We start from the raw sequence: 24,298 nt of genomic DNA on the forward strand, positions 1-24,298 counted from the left end.
TGTTAATGAAGCACTGGCAAACTTTGTGACATCGCAGAAATGACATGATCTGCTTGTGCATAAATCCAGGCTGGGTGAACTGCTGTAGTTCATTCTATGAAGATGCTAGCTTTTAGCTGAAACTACTGATGAGTAAGCTAGGTTTTGGGGTGGAGGAACGAAGAAACCATTTATATCTTGGCTTTTTGTTTTGGAAGATCTGTATACGGATCCCAAGCTCTCTGTGATCTCTGATAATTCTCCTCCTGGCATACAGGGTAATATTTCATAGAATCATACATGGTGGGGCTTCACAGGGATTGACAATCTCTGGCCTGGTCTACACTACACGTTTCTACTGAATTTAGCAGAGTTAAACTGATTTAACCCTTCACCCGTCCACACAACGAAGCCTTTATATTGATATAAAGGACTCTTAAAACCGATTTCTGTACTCCTCCTCGACGAGGGGAGTGGTGCTGGAATCGGTATTGCCATGTCGCATTAGGGTTAGTGTGGCTGCAATTCGACGGTATTGGCCTCCGGGCAGTATCCCATAGTGCACCATTGTGACCGCTCTGGAAAGCCATCTGAACTTGGATGCACCGGCCAGGTAGACAAGAAAAGCCCCACGAACTTTTGAATTTCATTTCCTGTTTGGCCAGCGTGGAGAGCTCACCAGCACAGGTGACCATGCAGAGCTCATCAGCCCAAATAACAATGCAGTCTCCTGAGAATCGAAAAAGAGCTCCAGCATGGACCACACGGGAGGTACTGGATCTGATCGCTGTATGGGGAGGGGATTCCGTGCTAACAGAACTCCGTTCCAAAAGATGAAATGAAAAAACATTTCAAAAAATTTCCAAGGCCATGATGCAGAGAGGCCACACCAGGGGCTCAGTACAGTGCTGTGTGAAAGTTAAGGAGCTCAGACAAGCCTACGAGAAAACCAAAGAAGCAAATGGAAGGTCCGGGGCAGAGCCGAAAAACATGCCGCTTCTACGCTGAGCTGCATGCAATTCTCAAGGGGGTCTACCACCACTACCCCACCCCTGTCCGTGGATTCCGAGGTGGGGGTGATAATCTCAGCCATGGCTGAGGATTCTGTGGACGGGAAAGTTGAGGAGGAGAAAGAGGAGGACGAGCTTGCAGAGAGCACACAGCACTCCGTTCTCCCCAACAGCCAGGAGCTTTTTCTCACCCTGACGGAATTACCCTTCCAGCCCTCCCAAGCCACTGTCTTACACAATGAAGCCATGGAAGGGACCTCTGGTGAGTGTACCTTTGTAAATATAAAACATGGTTTAAAAGCAAGTGTTTTTTGATGATTAATTTGCCCTGAGGACTTGGGATGCATTTGCGGCCAGTACAGTTACTGGAAAAGTCTGTTAACGTGTCTGGGGATGGAGCGGAAATCCTCCAGGGACATCTCCATGAAGCTCTCCTGGAGGTACTCCAAAAGCCTTTGCAGAAGGTTTCTGGGCAGGGCAGCCTTATTCCGTCCTCCATGGTAGGACACTTGACCACGCCGTGCATGGAGCAAGTAATGATATCATTGCATGACAAAGCCTATCTGCGTATGGTCCCGGTGTTTGCTGGCATTCAAGCAACATCCTTTCTTTATCTCGCTGTGTTATCCTCAGGAGAGTGATATCATTCATGGTAACCTGGTTGAAATTCCGGAATTTAATTAAGGGGACAGAGATGGCCATTCCTACTGGGCTGTTTGCCTGTTGCTTAAAAGAAATCCTTCCTTGCAGGTAGCCAAGCAGGGCGAAGGGGGGCGGGTGATTGGCTCTGAGCTTTTTCGCGTTTGGATAGCAGGGATCTTCCCTGCTACCAACCACGCGGTGAGGGAGAGGGGGGTGTTTAGCAGTGATCTTCCATGATACCAGCCACGCGGTGGGAGGAGAGGTAAAGTGATCATCCCAGAAAATTGGATGGGGGCGTGATTTCTGCTGCTGCATGTTAACAGGAAAGAAGCAGCACTGAACGAGCTTTACTTGCTATTTGGTAAAGGAGGGCGCTGGATATATGAAGGCTGCAGAAGACAGAGGCTTACCATGGCTGCATGCAAGCCGAATTCTGCTGCCCAGACCTGCGTCTGTGAGATCTCTAACACCAGAGCTGCAGGCACTCAATATTAAGATGCAAAATGCAACCTTGTAGTCAAATCACATGTGCTATGTAAGGTGAATAGTGTTGTTCACCGTGAAAGAGTATAAGCATTGTTCTGTAAAATGTTTCTTTTTAAATTCTTCTCTCCCTTTTTTTCCCTCCCTCATGCAGCTGCAAATTTTTCAAGCCTCCATACTCCATCCCAAAGGCTATCTCAGATAAGGCGGCGGAAAAAAAAACACGAGACGAAATGTTCTCGGAAATCATGGAAGTGACTCACAATGAAAGAGCTCATCTGCATGAGTGGAAGGACGTGGTATCAAATTACAGGAAAGATGCCAGTGAATGTGAGGACAGGAGGGACGCTTGAGATGAGAGGTGGTGGCAGGAAGATCAGAGGTGTAGGCAGGAAGATTAGCGGTGGCGGGTTGCAACTCTGGGGCTGCTGCGTGATCAAACTGACATGCTCCAGCATCTGGTGGAGCTTTAGGAACAGCAGCATGATAACAGAGTGCCACTGCAGCCCCTGTATAACCACCCTCACGCCTCACCATGTTCCACATCCTCCTCACACAGACGTGTAAGAACGCATGGGGGGAGGTTCCATGCACCCGCCCACTCCACCCCCATGGACAGCCCAACCAAAAGGCTGTCATTACTTTGAAATTTTTTTAGTGGCCTTTTCCTTCCCTCCTATCCTCCTCCCAAATCACACCCGGGCTACCTTGTCAGTTCTTTCCCTCTCTTTATAATGAATTAATAAATAATACATGATTTTTAAACAATAGTGACTTTATTTCCTTAAACAAGCTGTAATCGAAGGGGGAGGGTGGGTTGTTTACAGGGAATGAGTCAATCAAGGGGGGGGGGACATCAAGGGGAAACAAACACAGCAGTCACACCATACCCTAACCCGTGATGAAACTCTTTTTCAAAGCTTCTCTGATGCGCACCGCTTCCTGGTGTGCTCTTCTAATCGCCCTGGTGTCTGGCTGTGTGAAATCAGTGACCAGGTGATTTGCCTCAACCTTCTACCTCGCCATAAAGGTCTCCCTGTAGCAGGGTGGACTCCTGCTCTGGGAGAGAAGGGGTTAAAACAGCCCTGGCAAGGGGCCGTAGCTGGAGCCAGAAGCCTGGGCTGATGGCGGGAGTGGCTGCAGCTGGGGGCCATGCCCCAAACTGAGCCACAAGGCCTAATAAGAAGGCCAGGGAAGCCAAGAGCAGAGAGTCTCTCTCTGACTGGAGAGAGAGACAGGCCTGGCTGCTTGGGAACTCACCCAGGGGACCTAGAGGAAGGCAGGGCTGGGGAAAAGCCTTAGGAGCTGAGAAGCCCTAGGCCAGCAACTCCCCAGGCTGCAAGGCCTAATTCTAGGCCTGCAAGGTTCTGGGCTTGCAGAGGGGCAGCCGGAGGGTGGGTAAAGGCACCCAGGCCAAAACCCCTTTGCCTGTGATGAGTGGCTGATACTGCAGTCTGCCCCAGGGCATGGGGGCTAGACAATGACTGGGCAGTAGCCAATACTGAGGCAAAGTGGGGATAGTGGGGTGGGAGGGAGACCCAGTTAAAGGGGCACCGAGTTCCAGGGAGGGGCCTGGGACCAGCAGAGGACAGGTGGATCACCAGCCTGCAGAAGGTGCTCCATAGCTGGAATCGAGCTAATTCCCCGAAGCAACCAGCAGGAGGCGCCGCGGGGGTGAGTCTACCCGTTTACACTCCCCCTTACTCACGCAGAGATTTTGGAGTAAACAGCAAGCAGCAATAACAAAGGGGACATTGGTTTGGCTGAGGTCTGATCGAGTCAGTAATGTGCGCCAGCACACTTTTAAATGGCCAAATGCACGTTCTACCACCATTCTGCACTTACTCAACCTGTAGTTGAACAACTCCTGACTACTATCCAGGCTGCTTGTGTATGGCTTCATGAGCCATGGCATCAAGGGGTAGGCTGGATCCCCCAGGATAACTACAGGCATTTCAACATCCCCAACTGTTATTTTCTGGTCTGGTAAGTAATTCCCTTGCTGCAGCCATTTAAACAGAGTAGTGTGCCTGAAGACGCAAGCGTCATGAACTCTTCCTGGCCATCCCACGTGGATGTTGGTGAAATGTCCCTTGTGATCCACCAGTGCTTGCAGCACCATTGAAAAGTACCCCTTGCAGTTTACGTACTGGGTGCCCTGGTGCTCCAGTGCCAAGATAGGGATATAGGTTCCATCTATCGCCCCACCACAGTTAGGGAATCCCATTGCAGCAAAGCCATCCACTGTGATTTAGACATTTCCCAGAGTCACAACCTTTTGTAGCAGCAGCTTAATGACTGCTTTGGCTACTTGCATCACAGCAGCCCCCACAGTAGATTTTCCCACTCCAAATTGATTCTCGACTGACCGGTAGCTGTCTGGTGTTGCAAGCTTCTAGAGGGCTATTGCCACTCACTGCTCAACTGTGAGGGCTGCTCTCATCTTGGAATTCTGGCATTTCAGGGCAGGGGAAAGCAAGTCACAAAGTTCAATGAAAGTGCCCTTACGCATGCGAAAGTTTTGCAGCCACTGGGAATCGTCCCAAAACTGCAAAACTATGCGGTCCCACCAGTCTGTGCTTATTTCCTGGGCCCAAAATCGGCATTCAATGACTAGAATCTGCCCCATTACCAGCAGGATCTCCAAAGCGCAGGGGCCCGCGGTTTGAGAGAATTCTGTGTCCATGTCCTCATCACTCTCGTTGCCATGCTGCCGTAGCCACCGCCTCCTCGCCTGGTTTTGCAGGTCCTGATTTAGCATAGACTGATAATGCTCGAGGTGTTTACAACGTCCATGATTGCTGTCTTGAGCTCAGCAGGGTCCCTGCTTGCTGTGCTATGGCGTTTGCACAGTTCACCCATGAAAAAAGGTGCGAAATGGTTGTCTGCTGCTTTCACGGAGGGAGGGGTGAGACAGTACCCAGAACCACCCGCAACAATGTTTTTTGCCCCATTAGGCACTGGGATCTCAACCCAGAATTCCAAGGGGTGGAAGAGACTGCGGAAACTATGGGATAGCTATGGGATAGCTACCCACAGTGCAATGCTCCAGAAATCGACACTAGCCTCAGTACATGGACACATACCGCCAAATTAATGTGCTTAGTGTGGCCGCGTGTACTCAACTTTATACAATCTGTTTTAAAAAAACGGTTTCTGTAAAATCGGTATAATCCCGTAGTGTAGACGTACCCTCTGTTGAATCACCTGTTGGCTTGAGAACCAGTGCACAGTCTCCTGGAGATTCTATGGCACATGGAAGTCCCAGGGCACTGCAGTTTTGTAGATGGAACCTGGCCAATTATAAACTGCAAGACTTGCTGAAAACTTGCAGTGGAGTTGGTAGTAATACCAGCAAAGTTAGAGAGATACATCAAATGAAGGGGTAATCATGAATGTAGAATATGGATCCAAATTCTTTGAGGTTTGTCTATCACTTGTTAAAATTTGCTGAATAACTATCATGTTTATATACCACTTTTTATGCAGAGTTGACAAAGCAAAAAAAGTCACAAACAATACACGAGGAGACAAAATTAGAAAACTCAAAATATTCTCAGTTAGAACAAAGGTTATTGAGACCAAAAAGAAATATTTAAAGCTCAAATGCACTAACCATACTCGACAGAAGCTGAGTTTATAGCTACAAATTTGACTATCACATTCACTACCTATACTTAACTAGAAAGCTACTGCCTACAATTGTTTCTGTTTGGAAAGCATTTGAATATCTGTTTTTACTGCCAATATCAGTTTTGTTCCTAGTTTAGCAGGGGGTGTGCCCTACAGGAGACAGCTGATTTAACTCCGACCCTTTCCTCACACCAGAGACTGCATGCATTGATTTAGAAAACATTTCATACTCCTTAAAATTCCTCACTGGTACTCTGTCTCAAGCAGACTGTTTAAATAAAGTAAACTAGATCCACAGTATCAAAATATTTTGGTAAATGAACCTAATCCTAATTTATTGCTTCTAAAATGTTTCATGTTACTGTTGTCGGGTCTGTTTCTAATGTTATAGACTGAAGTTATTTTCTTTGAAAATGAGTTCTGTACTATTAGATCTTTGTTTCTTTCTCTGACACTCTGGGAACAGTCAATGTTGATGGAGTTTTTTCCTCTGGTTACTTATTGAAAGGTACAAGTAAATGAATATACTAAAAGGCTTAAAAACAGACTCAGACTCTACAGCTGTAGCCTTCTGTGTTCAGTGGTGTAGATAGTTTAGCAGCTTTGATTCCAAGAGTCCAGATACTTTCTTGTGTGGTTTCTTAAATCATGATGTCAGGAATTAAATGCAAACTACAAAGACAAGGCCAACAGCATAATCTAAACTTACTATGTATAGTCTCTAAATACTGTAAGTTATACATAGCATGCACTCCCACCCTGATGTTTTTAAGTTACCGAACGTCTGAGTACGGTACAGTCAGCAGGCTCACTGTCAGGTTTATAAGCAGCTTCCTCCTGTTTAATCATCAGAAACAGCAGACATACCAACTGTCCTAATCCTAGACAGACGTTTGTGTTTCTTCACCTGTTGTCCAGCTTCACTTCTTTTTTTCACTGTCCTTTTGTCTCATACTTTTTACCTAAATATTCAGCACCTTCAAGCAAATTATATGGATTTTGCTATATATTGGGATGAACTGCTAAATTCAGGTGAAATAAATCAAGAGTAGTATGTATTATATTTGGATAACTTTAATAATATTGTCCCCAATCCTTTTGTGCACTGTGGCTGTTTTAAGCTGCTCCACTCAGGGCCGGCTTTAGGGCGATTCAGCCGATTCCCCGGAATCGGGCACCGCATCCCTACGAGGGCTCCACAGTGTCCCAAAGGAGCTGCCACTGAAGTCCTGCCACTGTCTTCAGCGGCAGCTCAATTGAGCTGCCGCGGACGAAGGTCCCTCTGCTGAAATGCTGCCGAAGACAGCGGCAGCTGATTGAGCTGCCGCCGAAGTCCCGGCACTGTCGTCATCAGCAGCTCAATCGTTGCCACTGTCTTCGGTGGCATTTCGGCGGAGGGTTCTTCCTCCATCGCAGCGATTGAGCTGCCACCGAAGACAGAGGCGGGACTTCGGCAGCAGCTCCTTCGAATCGGGCCCCGCAGTTCCTAAAGCTGGCCATGGCTCCACTGGTACAATGCAGCCTGAAACCCAACATCGCCAGCCACTAGGGTTGCCAGGAATCTGTTTTTTGACTGTAATGGCCAGTTGAAAAGAGACTCTGCCACTGACTGGGCTGCTAAAAGTCCGGTTGGCGGTGCAGCAGGGCTAAAGCAGGCTCCCTGCCTCCCCTGGGTCCGTGCAACTCCTGGAAACAGCCAGCATGTCTGGCTCCTAGGCACAGGAGCTCTGTGTGCTGCCACTGCCCCGAACGCTGGCTACGCAGCTCCATTGGCTGGGAACCACAGGCAATGGGAGCTGTAGGGGTGGCGCCTGTGGGCACGGGCAGTGTGCAGAGCCCCCCAGCCCCTTCACTTAGGAGCCAGAGATGTGGGCCACTTCTGGGACCCATGTGGAGCCTGCCTTAGCCCCATTGTGCCGCTGACCAGGAGCTGCCTGAGGTAAGCGCTGCTCAGCTAGAGCCTGCACCTCAAAACCCCTCCTGCAGCCCAACCCCCTGCCCCGGGTCGGAACCGCCTCCTGCACCCAAATGCCCTCCCAGAGCCTGCACCCACTCCCACACTCCAATCCTTTGCCCCAACTCTGAGTCCCCTCCTGCACCCCAAACCCCTCATCCCCAGCCCCACCCCATAGCCCACTCCCCCAGTTGGAACCCACACCCGCTCTAACCCAACCCCAGCCCTGAGCCCGCCTCTTGCACTCTGAGCCCCTTGACCCCAGCCTGGAACCCCCTCCTGTACCCCAAAACCCTCATCCCTGGCTCCATCCCAGAGCCCACACTCCCACCCAGAGCCCTCACTCCCTCCCACACCCCACCCAACTGTTCCAGCCTAGAGCCTCCTTCCGTACCTGAACCCTAATTTCTGGTCCCAGCCCGCACCCCCAGCTGGAGTCCCCTGCCCCAGCCTGATGAAAGTGAGTGAGGGTGGGGGAATAGTGAGCAATGGAGGATGGACTGAGTGAGGGCAGTGTCTCAGAGAAGAGGCATGGATGGGGCCTTGGGGCAGGGTGGGGCTGGGGGCAGGGCAAGGATGTTTGGTTTTGTGTGAGTAGAAATTTGGCAGCCCTGCTAGCTATGGGAGAATCACTGAAGCATAGGGCCAATGTGTGGTAGTGGGGAGCAGCCAAGGGAAGTCTGGCAGGCTGTACATATAATGAAGATGTGCAAAAAGCAGGATTATTTAGTCTGGGAAGGATAAAAAAATTTGTAGGGCAAAAGAGCAATTCCATAACATGAAACAAAGGCCAAATAAAAAGACAACAAATAATAGAAATACTATTTCATACAGGTCATTGGTTCATGTACTGTGGGTGGGCTTAATATATGCGTGGATAATTTTATGATCACTAACTTGTAGCTGTGCAAAGTTAAATGAGAGTAAAGTCCTTTCATACTTCAAACATAAGCTGAGCTCCTGCAAGGGTTAGAAGCACATTTCTTCCCCCATGTACAGAACTACAAAATTGCTTGGGTGCACTATGCGGATTTTTCACTTGGTAAAACCCACAGGAAGGGGTTTAGGGGAAGGAAATCTACATGAGTCTCAATTTTGGTAAGTGTAAGATAACTATAACTATAACTATAACTATAACTACACACACACACACACACACACACACACACACACACACACACACACACACACACACACACACACACACACACACACACACACACACCCCTCCTTGGCTATGACTGCTCCCATAACCCCAGGAGTGTGTGGCTAGTGGAAACTCTGCGTAAAATAAATCAAGGTACTAGGCTGGATTTTTTTTTCCAGTCCTAAAACTAATACAAATTATAAGAGAGAGTCTTGAATGGCAATATTTTAGTCTCTTGCCTCTGATTTTTGTCTGTAAACAGTGATGTTGTATCGCTGTTTTTTCTAATGATGCTTCATGTCATTTTAGTAATGGATTACTAACAGAAAAATGCTTTATAGCTGGGTACACCTTTAGCCAAAAGGCTGCTTAGAGCTGAATTATGGAATGACCAAGGTCCTTATCCATAAAACATAACATAAGAACAGCCATACTGCATCAGACCAAAAGTCCATTTAGCCCGGTGTCCTGTCTTTTGACCAGGGTCAATGCCAGGTGCCTCAGAGGGAATGAACAGAACAGGTAATCATCAAGTGATCCATCCCCTGTCACCCATTCTCAGCTTCTGGCAAACAGAAGTTAGGGACACCATCCCTGCCCATCCTGGCTAATAGCCATTGATGGACCTATCCTCCATGAATTTATCTAGTTCTTTTTTGAACCCTTTTATAGTGTTGGTCTTCACAACATCCTCTGGCAAGGAGTTCCACAGGCTGATTGTGCGTTGTGTGAAGAAATACTTCCTTTTGTTTTAAACCTGCTGCCTATTAATTTCATTGGTGATCCGTAGTTCTTGTGTTATGGAAAAGAGTAAATAACATTTATGTAGAATCATAGAAGATAAGGGTTGGAAGAGACCTCAGGAGGTCATCTATTCCAACCCCCTTCTCAAAGCAGGACCAACCCCAACTAAATCATCCCAGCCAGGGTTTTATCAAGCTGGGTCTTAAAAACCTCTAAGGATGGAAATTCCACCACCTTCCTAGGTAACCCATTCCAGTGCTTCACTACCCTCCTAGTGAAATAGTGTTTCCTAATATCTAACCTAGACCTTCCCCACTGCAACTTGAGACCATTGCTTCTTGTTCTGTCATCTGCCACCACTGAGAACAGCCAAGATCCATCCTCTTTGTAACCCCCTGTGACAGACCCAGGCCAGTGGGGTACAGGAGTCTGGTAGAGGGCAAATATACTAGTCACTGGATGAGTAGTTTTCTGTTCCCTGAGTGACCAGAGCTGGGACTGCACTAGAATAATCAGGAACCTGCTAGAACTAATCAGCCTGTCTGCCTTAATTGGAACACCTGCAGCCAATCAAGGCAGGCTAATCAGGGCACCTGGGTTTAAAAAGGAGCTCACTCCAGTCAAGGAAAGAAGAGCCAGAGGAGAGGAAGTGCATGTGAGGGGCTGCAAGCAAGAGGGGCAAGGAGCTGAGAGTAAGAGGGTGTGCTGCTGGAGGATTGAGGAGTACAAGCGTTATCAGACACCAGGAGGAAGGTCCTGTGGTGAGGATAAAGAAGGTGTTTGGAGGAGGCCATGGGGAAGTAGCCCAGGGAGTTGTAGCTGTCATGCAGCTGTTACAGGAGGCACTACAGACAGCTGCAATCCACAGGGCCCTGGGCTGGAACCTGGAGTAGAGGGCGAGCCCGGGTTTCCCCCAAAACGTCCCAACTCCTTATCAGACACAGGAGAAGTTGACCCAGACTGTGGAGAAGATCACTGAGGTGAGCAAACTCTGCCAATAAGCGCAGGACCCACCAAGGTAGAGGAGGAACTTTGTCACACACTCCTTCAGGTAGTTGAAGGCTGCTATCTAATCCCCCCTCACTCTTCTCTTTTGCAGACTAAATAAGACTAGTTTCCTCAGACTCTCCCCTAATCATTTTCATTGCCCTCCACCGGACTCTCTCCAATGTGTCCACACCAGTCCTGATTTTATAGACGTCTATCTTATCTCCCCTTACTCGTCTCTTTTCCAAGCTCAAAAGTCTGTCTTTTTAATCTCTCCTCATATGGAAGCTGTTTCATATCTCTAATCATTTTTGTTGCCCTTTTCTGTACTTTTTCCTATTCCAATATATCTTTTTGAGATGGATGCATGCAGGATCAATGCCTAAATATGGAATTCTTTAAGCACATAACCTGTGATAGGCCTACCAGTACAGCTAGTATTGGCACTACCAGTTCACTTGGACTGAATCACTAAGGCTCTGACTTCAGTTGTGCTACTCATATTCTTAAAATTAAGCATGTGTTTAGGTACAGCTCTTGTAAACGCTTAAGATAGCAATAGCGATGGTTTATTCCCCATAGCTCTTTTTATTTCGTTTTCAGTATCAGCCAGCACTGAAATACGCTGCTGATGCTCTAAGAACTCTTAGCTGAAGAAAAGAGTTCTTGAATTTTAGATTAAAGCCAAACTTTTAAGCAATGAGATGTAATGAGCAAGATGTAGAGCGGGGGTAGGCAATTTATAGCACGGGTGCCGAAGTCGGCACGCAAGTGGATTTTCAGTGGCACTCACACTGCCCGGGTCCTCACCACCAGTCCAGGGGGCTCTGCATTTTAATTTTAAATGAAGCTTCTTAAACATTTTAAAAGTCTATTTTATTTGCTTTACTTACAACAATAGTTTAGTTATATATTATAGACTTAGAGAAAGAGACCTTCTAAAAACATTAAGATTTATTACTGGCACGCAAAACCTTAAATTAGAATGAATAAATGAAGACTCGGCACACCACTTCTGAAAGGTTGCCAACTCCTGATGTAGAGGCTCCAGCTTCAGGTGGATAAGGTGCTAAGGCAGATTCAGAAAAAATGAAATGTGGTCTGTAAGACCAGAGAGAGGTTGGTGAATTAATGTGCGTCTATGTTGCCAGTTAAATATTTTGAAAATTGGATTTTTGTTTTTAATCCTAGTGGCCTGATCCTCCTCTCACTTATACTAATGTAAATCCATGATTAACTCAGCAGTGGAAATGAGAAGAAAATTGGACCCCTAGTTCTTTTGTTCATATGAAATATAAAGACTAGGTCATTCTTTATAAAGGGTGTCTTCCTAGATAATCATATAGAAATACAAAACTAGTTGTTTGTATTTGGAATACTGGGTCCCACAACTAATTAGTTTGAGAACATTACAATTGAAAGATAACACCAGGCAAACATTTGACAGATCTGTAAACGAGTCTACATCTCAAGAAGCCAATTTCCGACCTCCAACACTGCATGTTCTAGACTGAAATAATTAAAATTAGATTGGTGTAGAATCTGCAGTATATTATTGTTGATTTATATCAGATATCTCTGACACATACATCTGAGGCATATCTCCCCACATATCTGTTGAACAACAGCAAAACTTGTTCTTAATCTCTCAATTATGCCAGTATCACTACTTCATAGTAAATAGAGACATTGTGGTATATTATTTTTCAATATCACCCTCATCTGCTATATAGGCAGAAAGTAATATTTACTACTGAAAATGTATAAGTTTATCAGCATTTTCCAAGTATGAAAGAGTTTGTATTCACTTTTAATTTTTTGGATCACGTCTGAGTAGGCTGCATCTTGCTACTAGCTATTAGAGCACATAAATTATACTGTGCAGTATAGATACTAGTCTGGAAATTTGTTTCAGCTCAGATGACTGAGGGTGAGAAATCATTATTACATTTTTATTTAAAAGAAGCAGCCCATAGTCAATATTGTAATTTAATAAGCACAGCTTTTCTCCTTTCCAACTGCTGCATAATCTGTAGTGGTGTCCTAAAGAGTTCCCTCTGACCTAGCGCAAGGCCCAGCCAAGTCCATGTAGAGGGGAGGAGGAGTGGGGGTAGTACACTACACAGGCTGCTCAATTTAGCAGGCAAACTGCTTTTAGGCAACTTTTCACCGAAAGAGAATAGACAGAAAGTGAGCTCTTACAATCATTTTAAATTATGAGGATGTTGTTTAGAACAGTGTTCATTTTTTTTTTTAAATTCTCAGCACCTGGATCATACATTTCTATTAATTGTAATCAAAATGGTTCCTCCCACTCCTTTTCCATACAGACACTCAATCTTTGTTGATGCAGATACAAGGGTTCTAAGTCTGCTAAGGTGTTGTTTTTTTCTCTAAAGTATGGAGGAGTGGTGGGGGTTTTTTTGTTTTGTTTTGGCAGCTGGTAGGTTGGAGTGGGCAAACTTTTTGGCCCGAGGGCACATCTGGGTATGGAAATTGTATGGTGGGCCATGAATGCTCAAGAAATTGGGGGTTGGGATGCAGGAGGGAGTGTGGGCTCTGGGGTGGGGCCATAAATGAGGAGTTCAGGATGCAGGAGTGAGGTGGGCGGGTGAGGGCTCTGAATAGGGGTGCGGGCTTTGGGGTGGGGCTGAGGATGAGTGTTGGGGTGCAGGAGAGTGCTCTGGGCTGGGACCGAGGGGTTCAGAGGATGGGAAGGGGATCAGGGGTGGTGCTTACCTCAGGCAGCTCCCAGAAGCAGTGACAGTCCCTGCTCTGGCTCCTACATGGAGGCACAGCCTGGCAGCTCTGCACTCTGCCATGGTTCCCGGCCAATGGGAGCTGCAGGGGCGGCTTGAGGCGGAGGCAGTGTGTAGAGTCCCCTGGCTGCCGCTATGTATAAGAGCAGGAAGGGGCACATGCTGCTGCTTGTGGGAACCACGTAAAGTGTGGCAAGGCCCCAACCGTGCTTCTCAGCTGTAGCGGGGGAAGCTCTGGACCCTGCTCCCCGGAGGGAGTTTGTAGACCAGATTAAAACGTCTGGAGGGCCAGATGCGGCCCCCGGGCCATAGTTTGCCCACCCCTGTGCTAAGTGGTCTTTTTATCCAGGAAGGCGATTTGTCAGGGGAATATCCTCTTGTGGAAATTAATGAATAAATAAATAAATGTAATGTTACCTGGTCTATTTCAAAGACAGAAGAACTAAATGGCTGTTCTGAAGTTTCTAGGGGCTTCTCTGCACTGGCAAGTTTCTGTGCAGTAAAGCAGCTTTTTGCACTCAAACTGCAGACATGTACACACTGCCAAGCCACTTTGTGCACAGAAACTCCTCAGTTGCAGCACTGCAAAAAAAAACATCTCAAAGAGAGTCATGAGGCTATTTGCACAGAGGCTGCAGCACTCTATTGCCAGTGTGGACACTCGATTGCTTTCTGCGCTGTAATTGGCCTTTGGAGCTGTCCCATAATGCCTCAAGTGACCGCTTTGCTCATTGTTTTGAACTCAACTGCCCTGGAGATATGCGCCCCTGCCCTTTCAAGGCACCCTCTCTGACAGCATTTGCGTGCTGTGCTGATCTGCTTCTGGACACAGAGCAAACCATTAATGTGGAATGCGTGTGTGTGTGTGTGTGTGTGTGTGTGTGTGTGTGTGTGTGTGTGTGTGTGTGAGAAAGAGAGAGTTTTCTGTGAGATCCCAGGGAGAGAGGCAGGGGCTGATGTCGGGGTTTCCCCCTCCCACTGCCCCAGGACTAGTTGATTCCTGCCACTGTCTGAACTTACAAGACAGCATGCTGACACACTCTGTCCCCCAAAACACATTGTCTCCCCCCACCCCATATACACACACTCTCCCCCCCCCCGCCCACTTCAGTTGAAAAGCAGCTGGCAATGTAGTAGGATGCCCATGAAACAATGGGATTGGGAAACCTGCATCACATGACGTTGTGCCTGCCCCATGAGGCATTGCAAACGCTTCCCAAAGTACCCTGCGGCCTGTTGCACAGTGGGATAGCTACCACAATGCATTGCTGTCTTTGCTGTTGCAAGAGCTGCTAATGTGGATACGCTCCAGTGTCACAAGGAGCACAGTGGGACACGCAACAGTGGTTTAATTCCAGAGTTTTAATAAAAGTGGTATAATTTGTGGCACAGAAACTTGCCAGTGTAGAAATACCTTAAGATCAGATCTAGGGATAAAATTGTACCCTGGGTCCAGTGATTTGGCAATAGCTGGAGAAGGGGATGAAATCTACCACGGTAGGAAATGCCTCCTCCATTCTCACACTCCCTCTTTCAGATTCGAACACAGTGCTCTTGGTAGCATTAGTTATATTTATATTTGTGACATTGCACTCTATATGATTTTATGAAAATATGGTAATGAGTTTAAATATAATGTAACTGGAATATGCTTCATCCAAAAGGTCTCTTGTAAGGTATCATTACAAAGTTTATAATCTACTGAGTGTGTTCATCCTATTTGTATAAATGTATCACTCCTGTATCTGAAACTAGAAGTATGAAATATAACTCTGAGAGCTTACTGTAATTATGCAAAGCGTGGGCCATTAATGGTGGTTTGGAACCTTGATGACTCCCATTAACCAGGACAATTTTCTGCAGATGGCTCTGTTTTACTTGTAAGTCTCCCTGTATATGGATGTGCTGGTAAGTGGGTAATGAAGTCTTACAGTGACATGTGATCATGTCACCTGAACTGGATCCCATCTTTAATTTTGTGCTTTTCCATTGAGAATGAGGGGGTGGGACTCCAGAGAAGGACGAAGGATTCCCGCCTTATGCAAAAGATATATAAATGGGTGGAAAAGAACAAAGAGGGAGCCATTATGAGGAATCCCCTAGCGACCACCTGAGCTGGAACAAGGGATGTACAGGGGAAAGGATTGTGCCCAGACTAGGAAGGTGTCCAGTCTGTGAAAGATACTTACCAAAACATCTCTCAGGGTGAGATTTTATCTGTACTCAGTTGTATTACTGTATTAGGCTTAGATTTGCATGTTTTATTTAATTTCACTTGGTAATTCACTTTGTTCTGTCTGTTACTACTTGGACCCCACTTAAATCCTACTTTCTGTATATAATAAAATCACATTTTACTTATTGATTAACCCAGAATATGTGTTAATACTTGGGTGCGGGTGGGGTGGGGTGGGAACACCTGTGCATATCTCTCTATCAGTGTTATAGAGAGCGAACAATTTAGGAGTTTACCCTGTATAAGCTTTATTCAAGGTAAAACAGATTTATTTGCATTTTGATCCCATTGGTAGTTGGGCATCTGAGTGTTAAAGACAAGAACACTTCTGTAAGTTTCAGTCAAGCCTACAGCTATTAGGGATTTAGACTCTGGGTCTGGGTTTGCAGCAGGCTAATGTGTCTGGCTCAAACCAGACAGGGCACTGAAATCCTAAGCTGCCAGGGCAGGAGAGCAGGGGCAGAAGTAGTCTTGGCACATCAAGTGTCAGCCCCAAGAGGTTGCTGTGATCCAATATCATCACAATATTATTTTAGCATTTTGGTTTTCAGTTCTTTTATTGTGTTGTTTTTATTTCCTGTATAAAGAGAGAAGACACACAGAGCATCTATCTTCTCGGCTAATGTATTTTAGTCTCAGGGAAAGATACTGGACTGGTAGTATACATATTAAAAGGTGCAGTACAGGTAGCAATTATTCCCCCCATTTCCCCCTTTTCCTCCCTTCTCCACCATGTTAGGAACCCTGAGCCCCACATTCACCCTCTGCCACATTCCATTAGCTCTGTATGTTCCCCATGTCCCCTTCCTCCATGCCAGGTGCTCTCAGTGCCCGTTGGTGCCTAGAACATTCTCTGTAAGTTTGGAATTGATCAGATGTGGTGTTTAACAGTTATCACATTGCAAAAAAACAATCGAAAATAAATGCCACTAAGTTAAGGCATTAATTTGCTTGGCCAAAAATGACAACATTAATGTCACCAGGAACACAGGTGCGCTGGAATGGGGTGGCCTGGGGCCCATACCCCTTCACACTTTTTACTGACCGTAATGGTGAACAAGCAGGGCCTCAGGGGGGAAGGGATACCACAGAAGCAGGGCCTTGGAGGAAAGGCATGCTGTGAGGGCGGGGCCTCGGGGGGGGAAGGAAGAGGTGCCTTGGTGGGAGGGGCACTGTGGGGGCGGAGTCACAGTTGGGGCACTGGTGCTCCCCCTCCCTTTTAGGCAGTTTCTGCCACCCCTGCAGGAACATCTAATAATCACTTACAACACCAGTAAGTTAGAGTGAATTCTGTATAGCCTGCTAGCTGCTGTCAACTCCTTGGTCCCCTTACGTAGACAGATATTCTATTAATCTAACCCACAGTCGCAAGTAAACCATGCCAGAAACTGACTTTCCCACCCTGTTGCAAAAATAAAAATTAGTTCCAAAATGTAACAAATAAATAAATAAAAATTAAAAACAAGATGAAATTTCCTGTGGAATGGGCATTCCAAAATTTTGTTTAGCAAAAGTCAAAATGACACTTCCTTTTCATCTTTTTGAAATATTTCCTGGAAACCGAGGTGCCATCAGAAACCTAACGTATGTCCATCAGAATTTTTTGAAATAGTCACATTCCCACAGAGCTATCAATGTTGATGAATCAGCATTTTCCAAAGGCAAAATGTTCCATCAGAAATGTTTCGTTCAGCTCTAGTCCCTAACAATCTTCTCTAAAGAGAGGGAGAGAAAATATATTGACACAGGGATCAAGCAAATAGCTATACAAGTGGGAGGTTCTTACCAATTTCCTATTCTTTCATAAAAGAACAATTCTGTATTCTAACTAGCACTTGAGGGAGGGAGTAATATTACACCTCACCAAAGCAAAGGCATTTTTATTAAGTAAATGTTAATTTATAAAACATACACGCACACATAGAAGAACAGAAAGAGCCAAGTTCTCTGATCCGATGAATTATACTAACTGTGGGCTTCTGTTTATAGATTCATTGATTTATTTTTTGAAATTACTAGAGACAGGGGGAAGATGCTCAAACGTCTTGAAGCTGCAGGCCCAGGTATTTAGCATGTTATATTTTTAGCAAATGACAATGCAAACCACAGAAAAATACAGAGAGGAGGGAAAAATACATTCCCCAGGAAAAATACATTTCCTGGCTAGAAAGACCTTGAAATTTAGAGAGCAATTTTCATTGTTTATTCGCTCGTTACAAATAAATAGCCCCTTGCGTAAATAATATGTTAATTCAGTCCACTGTCCCAGGCACATATACCAACAATAAGTGGAATATGCCTGCTACCACAGAAATAGAGGAAAGAAAAATGGGCTGATCATGACTAAAAAGGTCACCTCACTTCCTGAATAAACCGCCCTGTAATCCAAAATCTGACTGTTTGTATAATATACTGAAAACGTAAAGCACTATATTAGTGCTATAATTCATTATAGTACTGAAGACGGTGCAGTCTCAAGCTAGCTTTTATATAACAAAAGAAAAACTGGAAAGGTATTTTATTTAAAGGCAAACAATTATTTAGTGTAGAAATCATCTTTGTAACTTCATTGGAAAGTGTGAAACAATTTATCTGTTGTCAGTGCCTTCTGAGTTTTGACTAACAAATCTCTACATCGGAAAGTATAGTTTTGGATCGCTGTGGATTTTGCCACTGCTACTGTTCAGCCCTGTCACATGAAAGTTCAGTTTTGCACATCATCCAAGTACAGTTTGAGCCTGTAAACACTAGAGACTCCTAACCATTTTGTTTGTTTTGTTATCTTTCACAGCAAGTTTAGACTCCAGTCAACTCGTGCAATGCTAGGAATTTTGAGATGCACATCTGATCCATTTGGCAGGCTCTGACTGAACAGTTGGTTTAGATAACTGACAGGGATAAAATTAATTGACAGAATTTCAGTATGTCTGGGAAACGTGCTGTTTTTCTGCTGATGCAGATAGACTGTGTAAAGATTCTCCTCTTTTAATGGTGTAATACCTATTCTGTACAAAAACTTGCCTACCACTGTGTTCAACAGCAAGAAACTCATCTTTACAGCTTGTAGATTCCCATATGAGAGCAGAAATTTTGTCTAGAACACCAGATTTGTTTGTTGAACATAAATCCTCTATAGGTCCCCAGGGAGATGTTAGAAAAAGGGAGTAATCATTATAAACCACTTAGTTCTGTATGCACTGTATCATGTTGCTGTGAGAAAGTTGTGTTTAATTGGCTCATAAAATAGGTTTAGTAAATCCTTTAAATAGTGATTTGGGCAATAGTGCACACTGCAATACAATATTAGCGAGTGCATTATAAGGATTACAGAGTCTCCTGAATGGTCACCTGGGGACATATGGCTTTCTACTTATCAGTGATATTGGGTTTGGTTATTTTTTTGTTTTTACTTTTATGTGATCTGTTCTTTTTATATTAAACCGCTTTCAAGTGTTTCAAAGTCAGGCTCAATCAAGTTATCATTAGCGACACATATGCTGAATTAAAAGTATACTGGTTGCAACAGAAACTTGTTTTCAAATAACATGTGCAAAGATTGGGAAGACAAGGACTGAATATAAAAGTGAGCCAAAGATGAACCTTCTTATCTGGGCCTATTTTGCATATAAGTCATTATTCCCATTCCTGGCTTTTGTACACTAGACAGAATCCTTACCTAGTCTCCCATCTAGCTGAGTTATTAGTGTTCATTTTAAAAAGCTCTGTGTTTAAAGCTATGGAATTTGAATTGTGCTTTTACCCCTAGGGTGCCAGGAGTCTGGAAGGTGCAATAGAAAGAAGTGCATAAATTATATAGAAGCACTGGTGACTGTAGTATTCCTGACATCCAATACTTTTGAGTTTGAAGTCAGTAAATATAACACCTAACAGATTTTTATTCACATTCCATGAAATAGAAGAAGAGATGGCTTCTTTCTTTTGTTTTCTAGCTGAGGCTAGAAGCTACAAAAAGACCCTCTTAAAAACATATACATTGCGTTTAAATGGCAAATTAAAACATGTTTTCAAATCCCTGAGGCTGTAGTACTACTACATTCACATTGTGTTTATACTAACACATGATCATAAAAGAAAAATACTGATGGATGAATTTAAGAATCAAATTGTATAAGTGTATGATGCTGATTTGACAAATCAAATACAATGGTGATAAAGCAATTATTAGTATATCATGAGTTCAATGAAGATTTAAAACTCAAATACATGGCAGTAATATCTTGCGAACACATTTTAACGAGCATGTTCATTTTATTCATTTTTAATTAAGTGGAAAAAATACTGGTCCTTTAAACAGAGATAATAAATGTATGAGCCTGACTTGCATAGACATGCAGCACAAGAATTTATTGCCTGCTGTCTAGCTAGGGAACTGGGAATAATTATAGAGAGTAAGTTTACTGAAAAAAAATACAGAAAACTTTAATGGAAAATTGTTACCAAGTAATGATTTTCACATTAAGCAATGCCTGCCTTATTTAGAAGAGTGTGTGTGTTTTTCTCTTCTTTTTTAAAATCAGAGTATTAGTTACAGTTGTGGGTAGTACTATTTGTTTCTAAGAAAAAAATTGAACTATATTTATGATTTACCAATTCAGGTTGCTTTGAGAAATGTATTTGGCATGTGTCATGTATATATGTGTATACGAATGTGAGCAATACTAGAAAAATTGAGGGAGAGTAGGAAACTTCCCCAGGCATTTGCAATCACTGTTTTCAAAATCTGAATGATTATTTTATATATATATAACATCCATCCCTAATGGTTATAATATAACCTTCCAAAGACACCTTCAAGCTTAAATAGCAGTGCGGCCTCGTACGTCATCTGATGGACAACTCTAGTGCCTTTGCTGTTGCACAGAGATTCCCAAGCTGCAGCAGAGGGGAAACTGACCAGAACTGCCATGTTTTCACTCCTGTTCAGAATCCTGTGAACAGTAATAATTTCCTTTCATGACTGTTTGAGGAAGGTCTGAGAAGCTAGAAACTAGAGGTATTCACTGATGCAGTGTGACTCAAAAGCCAAGACTGCAAAAAGGGTGGTGTAAAGGAAGTATGCACTTTATGGTAGTGAGAAAGTGGTAGAGAAATGGAAACTAACTCCATGAGTGCTCTAACTTACGTTAAAGTAGCAAAGAGTCCTGTGGCACCTTATAGACAAACAGACGAAGTGGGTATTCACCCATGAAAGCTCATGCTCCAATACGTCTGTTTGTCTATAAGGTGCCACAGGACTCTTCGCTGTTTTTACAGATCCAGACTAACACGGCTACCCCTCTGATACCTAACTTACATTAGGGTCCACTTTGGCCTTCTACTGGTCAAAGATCTGGTTTACACAAAGGTGGCTTAAGCACAATTGTCCCCTTTTTGTGTTACATCTCCTGGGAGTTTCAGTACTGGATTAGCCTTATGCTCTTTGTACACCTCTGCCTGTGCCTCTGTTTGAGGGGTGAAGTAGAAAGCAGTCTACTCAGATGGTTATTCTTAATGACTGTTCCTTGGAGAAGAAGATGAGTGGAGTGGAGTGGATAGGAGTGACAAAACACTGGGATGAGATATACCTTCATTGTTTGTGTTATTTCTTCAAAACTCAATCTCCAGACCATCTACTGTGAGACAGTTGCCCAAAATGCTGGATAATTTTTGGTGCATTCTGTACTTAGGGCCCTATCCAGCAAAACTCGCAGTGAACTACACAGATGCTTAAAGTTAAGAAAATGGTTAAGAGCTTTGCTGGACTGAGAACTTAATGCCACTTGAAGCCTTTCCAAGCTTTCTTTCCTGTCTGAGTACAGGAGGAGAAAGTTATTAGCTGCAAAAGAAGCCATTGAACAATGGTCATCAGCAAAATACTACTATCACTGCTACTAAATATAGCACATGCCAATTACTGTGTCACATTTTAAAATATTTCAAAATTATTTTATTTTTTTTCTCTTTTATGATTATTTTCTTCCTCTCTATCCCATATATTGTACTTGTTTTCCATATAAGAAACAAACATTTGTTACTAAGAGTTTTTGTTCAAAATGCTAACTTTCTAACTTTTTTTTAACTCCACTGAATGACTTTATTATCTGTTTAAGCCAGTAGCAACTTGGATGAAGACACTAGGATTAAAATTACTGGCTTCAATGACATACTTTCAGTATGAAAAGAGACATTTGTTTTGGTTTTTTTTTTAAATGAAGTGTGACTACGTTGAGTAAATCATGAGGATTTTGTAGGAAATGCATCAGTCAATGAATGTTTGATTTTCTTTTTCTTTCAGGTACGACTTTGTAGAAGTTGAAGAGCCGAGCGATGGCACTATTTTAGGGCGCTGGTGTGGTTCCAGTACTGTGCCAAGTAAACAAATCTCCAAAGGAAACCAGATCAGGATAAGATTTGTATCCGATGAATATTTTTCTTCTGAACCTGGATTCTGCATCCATTATACTCTCCTCATTCCAGTAAGTAACATTGTTTCAGGACCAAGAGGTATCAGGAAAACAAAATTTTAACAATACTACTTCTCAGGAGAGTGGCTTGATTGTTTAGAGTTAGTTACTAATTGTTATCTTTCATTATTATCACAATTATTATTCTTAAGTCTTTCTTCCAGGACCATAAATTTTATTTCTGTAATATAACTACTGTGTTCTTGTGGTTAACATGGATAGTTTTGGATTGAGAAGTTGTGGAATCAGTTGTTCATGCAGAAACTTCAGAAAAACTCTTGCAGTACAGTGAAAAAGACATTTTTTTTCTAGTTTTGGGAAGAGTTCAGCCGGCATAAAGAATGATTTTGTGTCTGCTGGAAAACAACATTTCAAAGCTCATTGGGAAATTACACAGGTCAACCAGAATTCTTTCAGGGGAAAAATTGAAATAATAAATGTATTTGCTAGTTGTGACTTGCCATTACAAGGACACAGCCAAGTTTCTGTGTGGCACAAATGGTTATAAATAGCTAAAATACAGAAAAATGGTGGTCATTGCTAATTGTTTTATAGTAGAAGCAAAACACGCAATAAGTTATATCTTGCTTTTCTTTACATTTTCTTGGGGAACACACTTTGGGACTGATCCTGAGAGCTTACTTGTAACTTCCAGGTACTCAGTACATCTCAAGATCAGGTCCTCTCTCTGAAATATCATTCACTAATGCAGGCCTGCACAACTAGTAAAGCGGCAAGGGCCATATTACTCCAAAGTAAACAGCTGAGGGCCTGCCTCCCACTGCCCCCCAGCACCGCCAAGTCCCCCCGAAACACTCCTACCCCCAGCACTGCCCACCCCGCGGAAACAAACCCTCCTTCCCCAGCACTGCCCCGCCAAAACAGCAGTATTGAACCTCGCTAATATGTTATAGCGAGTCCCTAAGATAGTATAATTAAGGTAAAAGAAAAATGTCTTTTTGCTAGAAGTAGAATAAGATCTTCCCCCTACTTTGTAATCAATTGCCCTGTTGAATGAATGAGGTGTGAATGAGGAAGGCGTGGAAGGCAGGCACCTCCAGACAGCTGCAACCCTTGGAGAGGGGATGGGAGCCAGACCAGATCAGTAGAACAGGTCAGCCACTGATTCCTCGCTCTCCTCTTCAGCCGCCCACCTTCCCGGCTCGCCTCCTCAGTCCCCTACCCCCCTGGCTTGCCTCACCACTGCCCACCTGCCTCTTCAGCCCCCCCACCCACCCACCACTTGCCTACTCACCCCCTACAGGCTGCACAATGAGCTCACTTACTCATCCCCCACGGACCGCACAGTGAGCCCACGCGAGCCGCATGTTGTGCAGGCCTGCACTAATGTATATCAATTTTCTTCTTCAGCATATTGCTGTTGCCTTCTGGAGCCAAAATAATGTTTATATATTTCCAAGGATGAGAAAATATTGATAAAGGGTCAAATTCATCAGTGGAGTTACACCACGAATGAATTTGGTCCAGAATGCCTGCTCTATATTTCAAAACTACAGGGTTGGTTTTTTTTAATCCAGTTCCTCATAGCTTATTCTGTGTGTCTTATCTCCTAATTACCCTTATTGGCCATGTTGGCTAAAACTATTTTTAAACTCATTATTGAAGAAAAATACATATTGGGTCAAAGTAATCCATATTGTAATAACCCATATTGTAACTCAGTTTTATGCTTCAAGCCAACGAACTTGAGTGGCATTGCACCAAAAGTTCATTTGGCTCATTCACTTGAGTTTTCTTGCCATTTTCACTTCAGTTTTCCCATAATTTGTGGTTTTGGGGGGAGGAGGGGCGCATAATCCTGATAGTGGCCTCAAAGTGCTATTGCAGTACAAATAAATAATAATGATATTTGTAAAGTGCTTTGGATACTTAAATGTAAGGACAAAATAATTGCAAATTATTAGCAAAAATGTGAAACGTTAAGGTTTTTTTTACCTGCTAAAAGATCATACATTTGCCACCTGTATATGTAACAAATTGGTGTGATAACTTCTTAATAGAACTGTGACATACTCGCAGTGAATCCTAAAACTAGCTCATTGCCAAATGTTCATATGAATCCAAAATTCAGTTCAGTTTGTGAATGTAGCTATGCTTTACGGTTTCACACAGCTGAATTAAAGGAAGTGGAACATGTATAAGTGAGGGCAAAATTTGACCAAGTATATTCAATTTTAGAAAATGGTAACATAAAATCCAAAAATAGGTTGGGTTTTTTGGGCAGCTGTCTAGCTCTTTC

The 24,298-nt window shown here is 43.8% G+C and overlaps 1 protein-coding gene across 2 annotated transcripts in view; it reads left to right on the forward strand.

Moving 5' to 3' along the window:
* The window catches only part of PDGFC (platelet derived growth factor C), a 224,861-nt gene that overhangs the window by 141,998 nt on the left and 58,565 nt on the right, over positions 1-24,298 (forward strand). For both annotated transcript variants that reach the window (XM_030564841.1, XM_030564840.1), the window contains one exon: positions 21,870-22,050. In XM_030564841.1, the coding sequence (XP_030420701.1) occupies positions 21,870-22,050 (181 nt within the window). The remainder of the gene's footprint in view (positions 1-21,869; positions 22,051-24,298) is intronic.

The sequence above is a fragment of the Gopherus evgoodei genome, chromosome 5 (genome assembly GCF_007399415.2).
Source record: "Gopherus evgoodei ecotype Sinaloan lineage chromosome 5, rGopEvg1_v1.p, whole genome shotgun sequence".
Lineage (NCBI taxonomy): Eukaryota > Metazoa > Chordata > Testudines > Testudinidae > Gopherus > Gopherus evgoodei.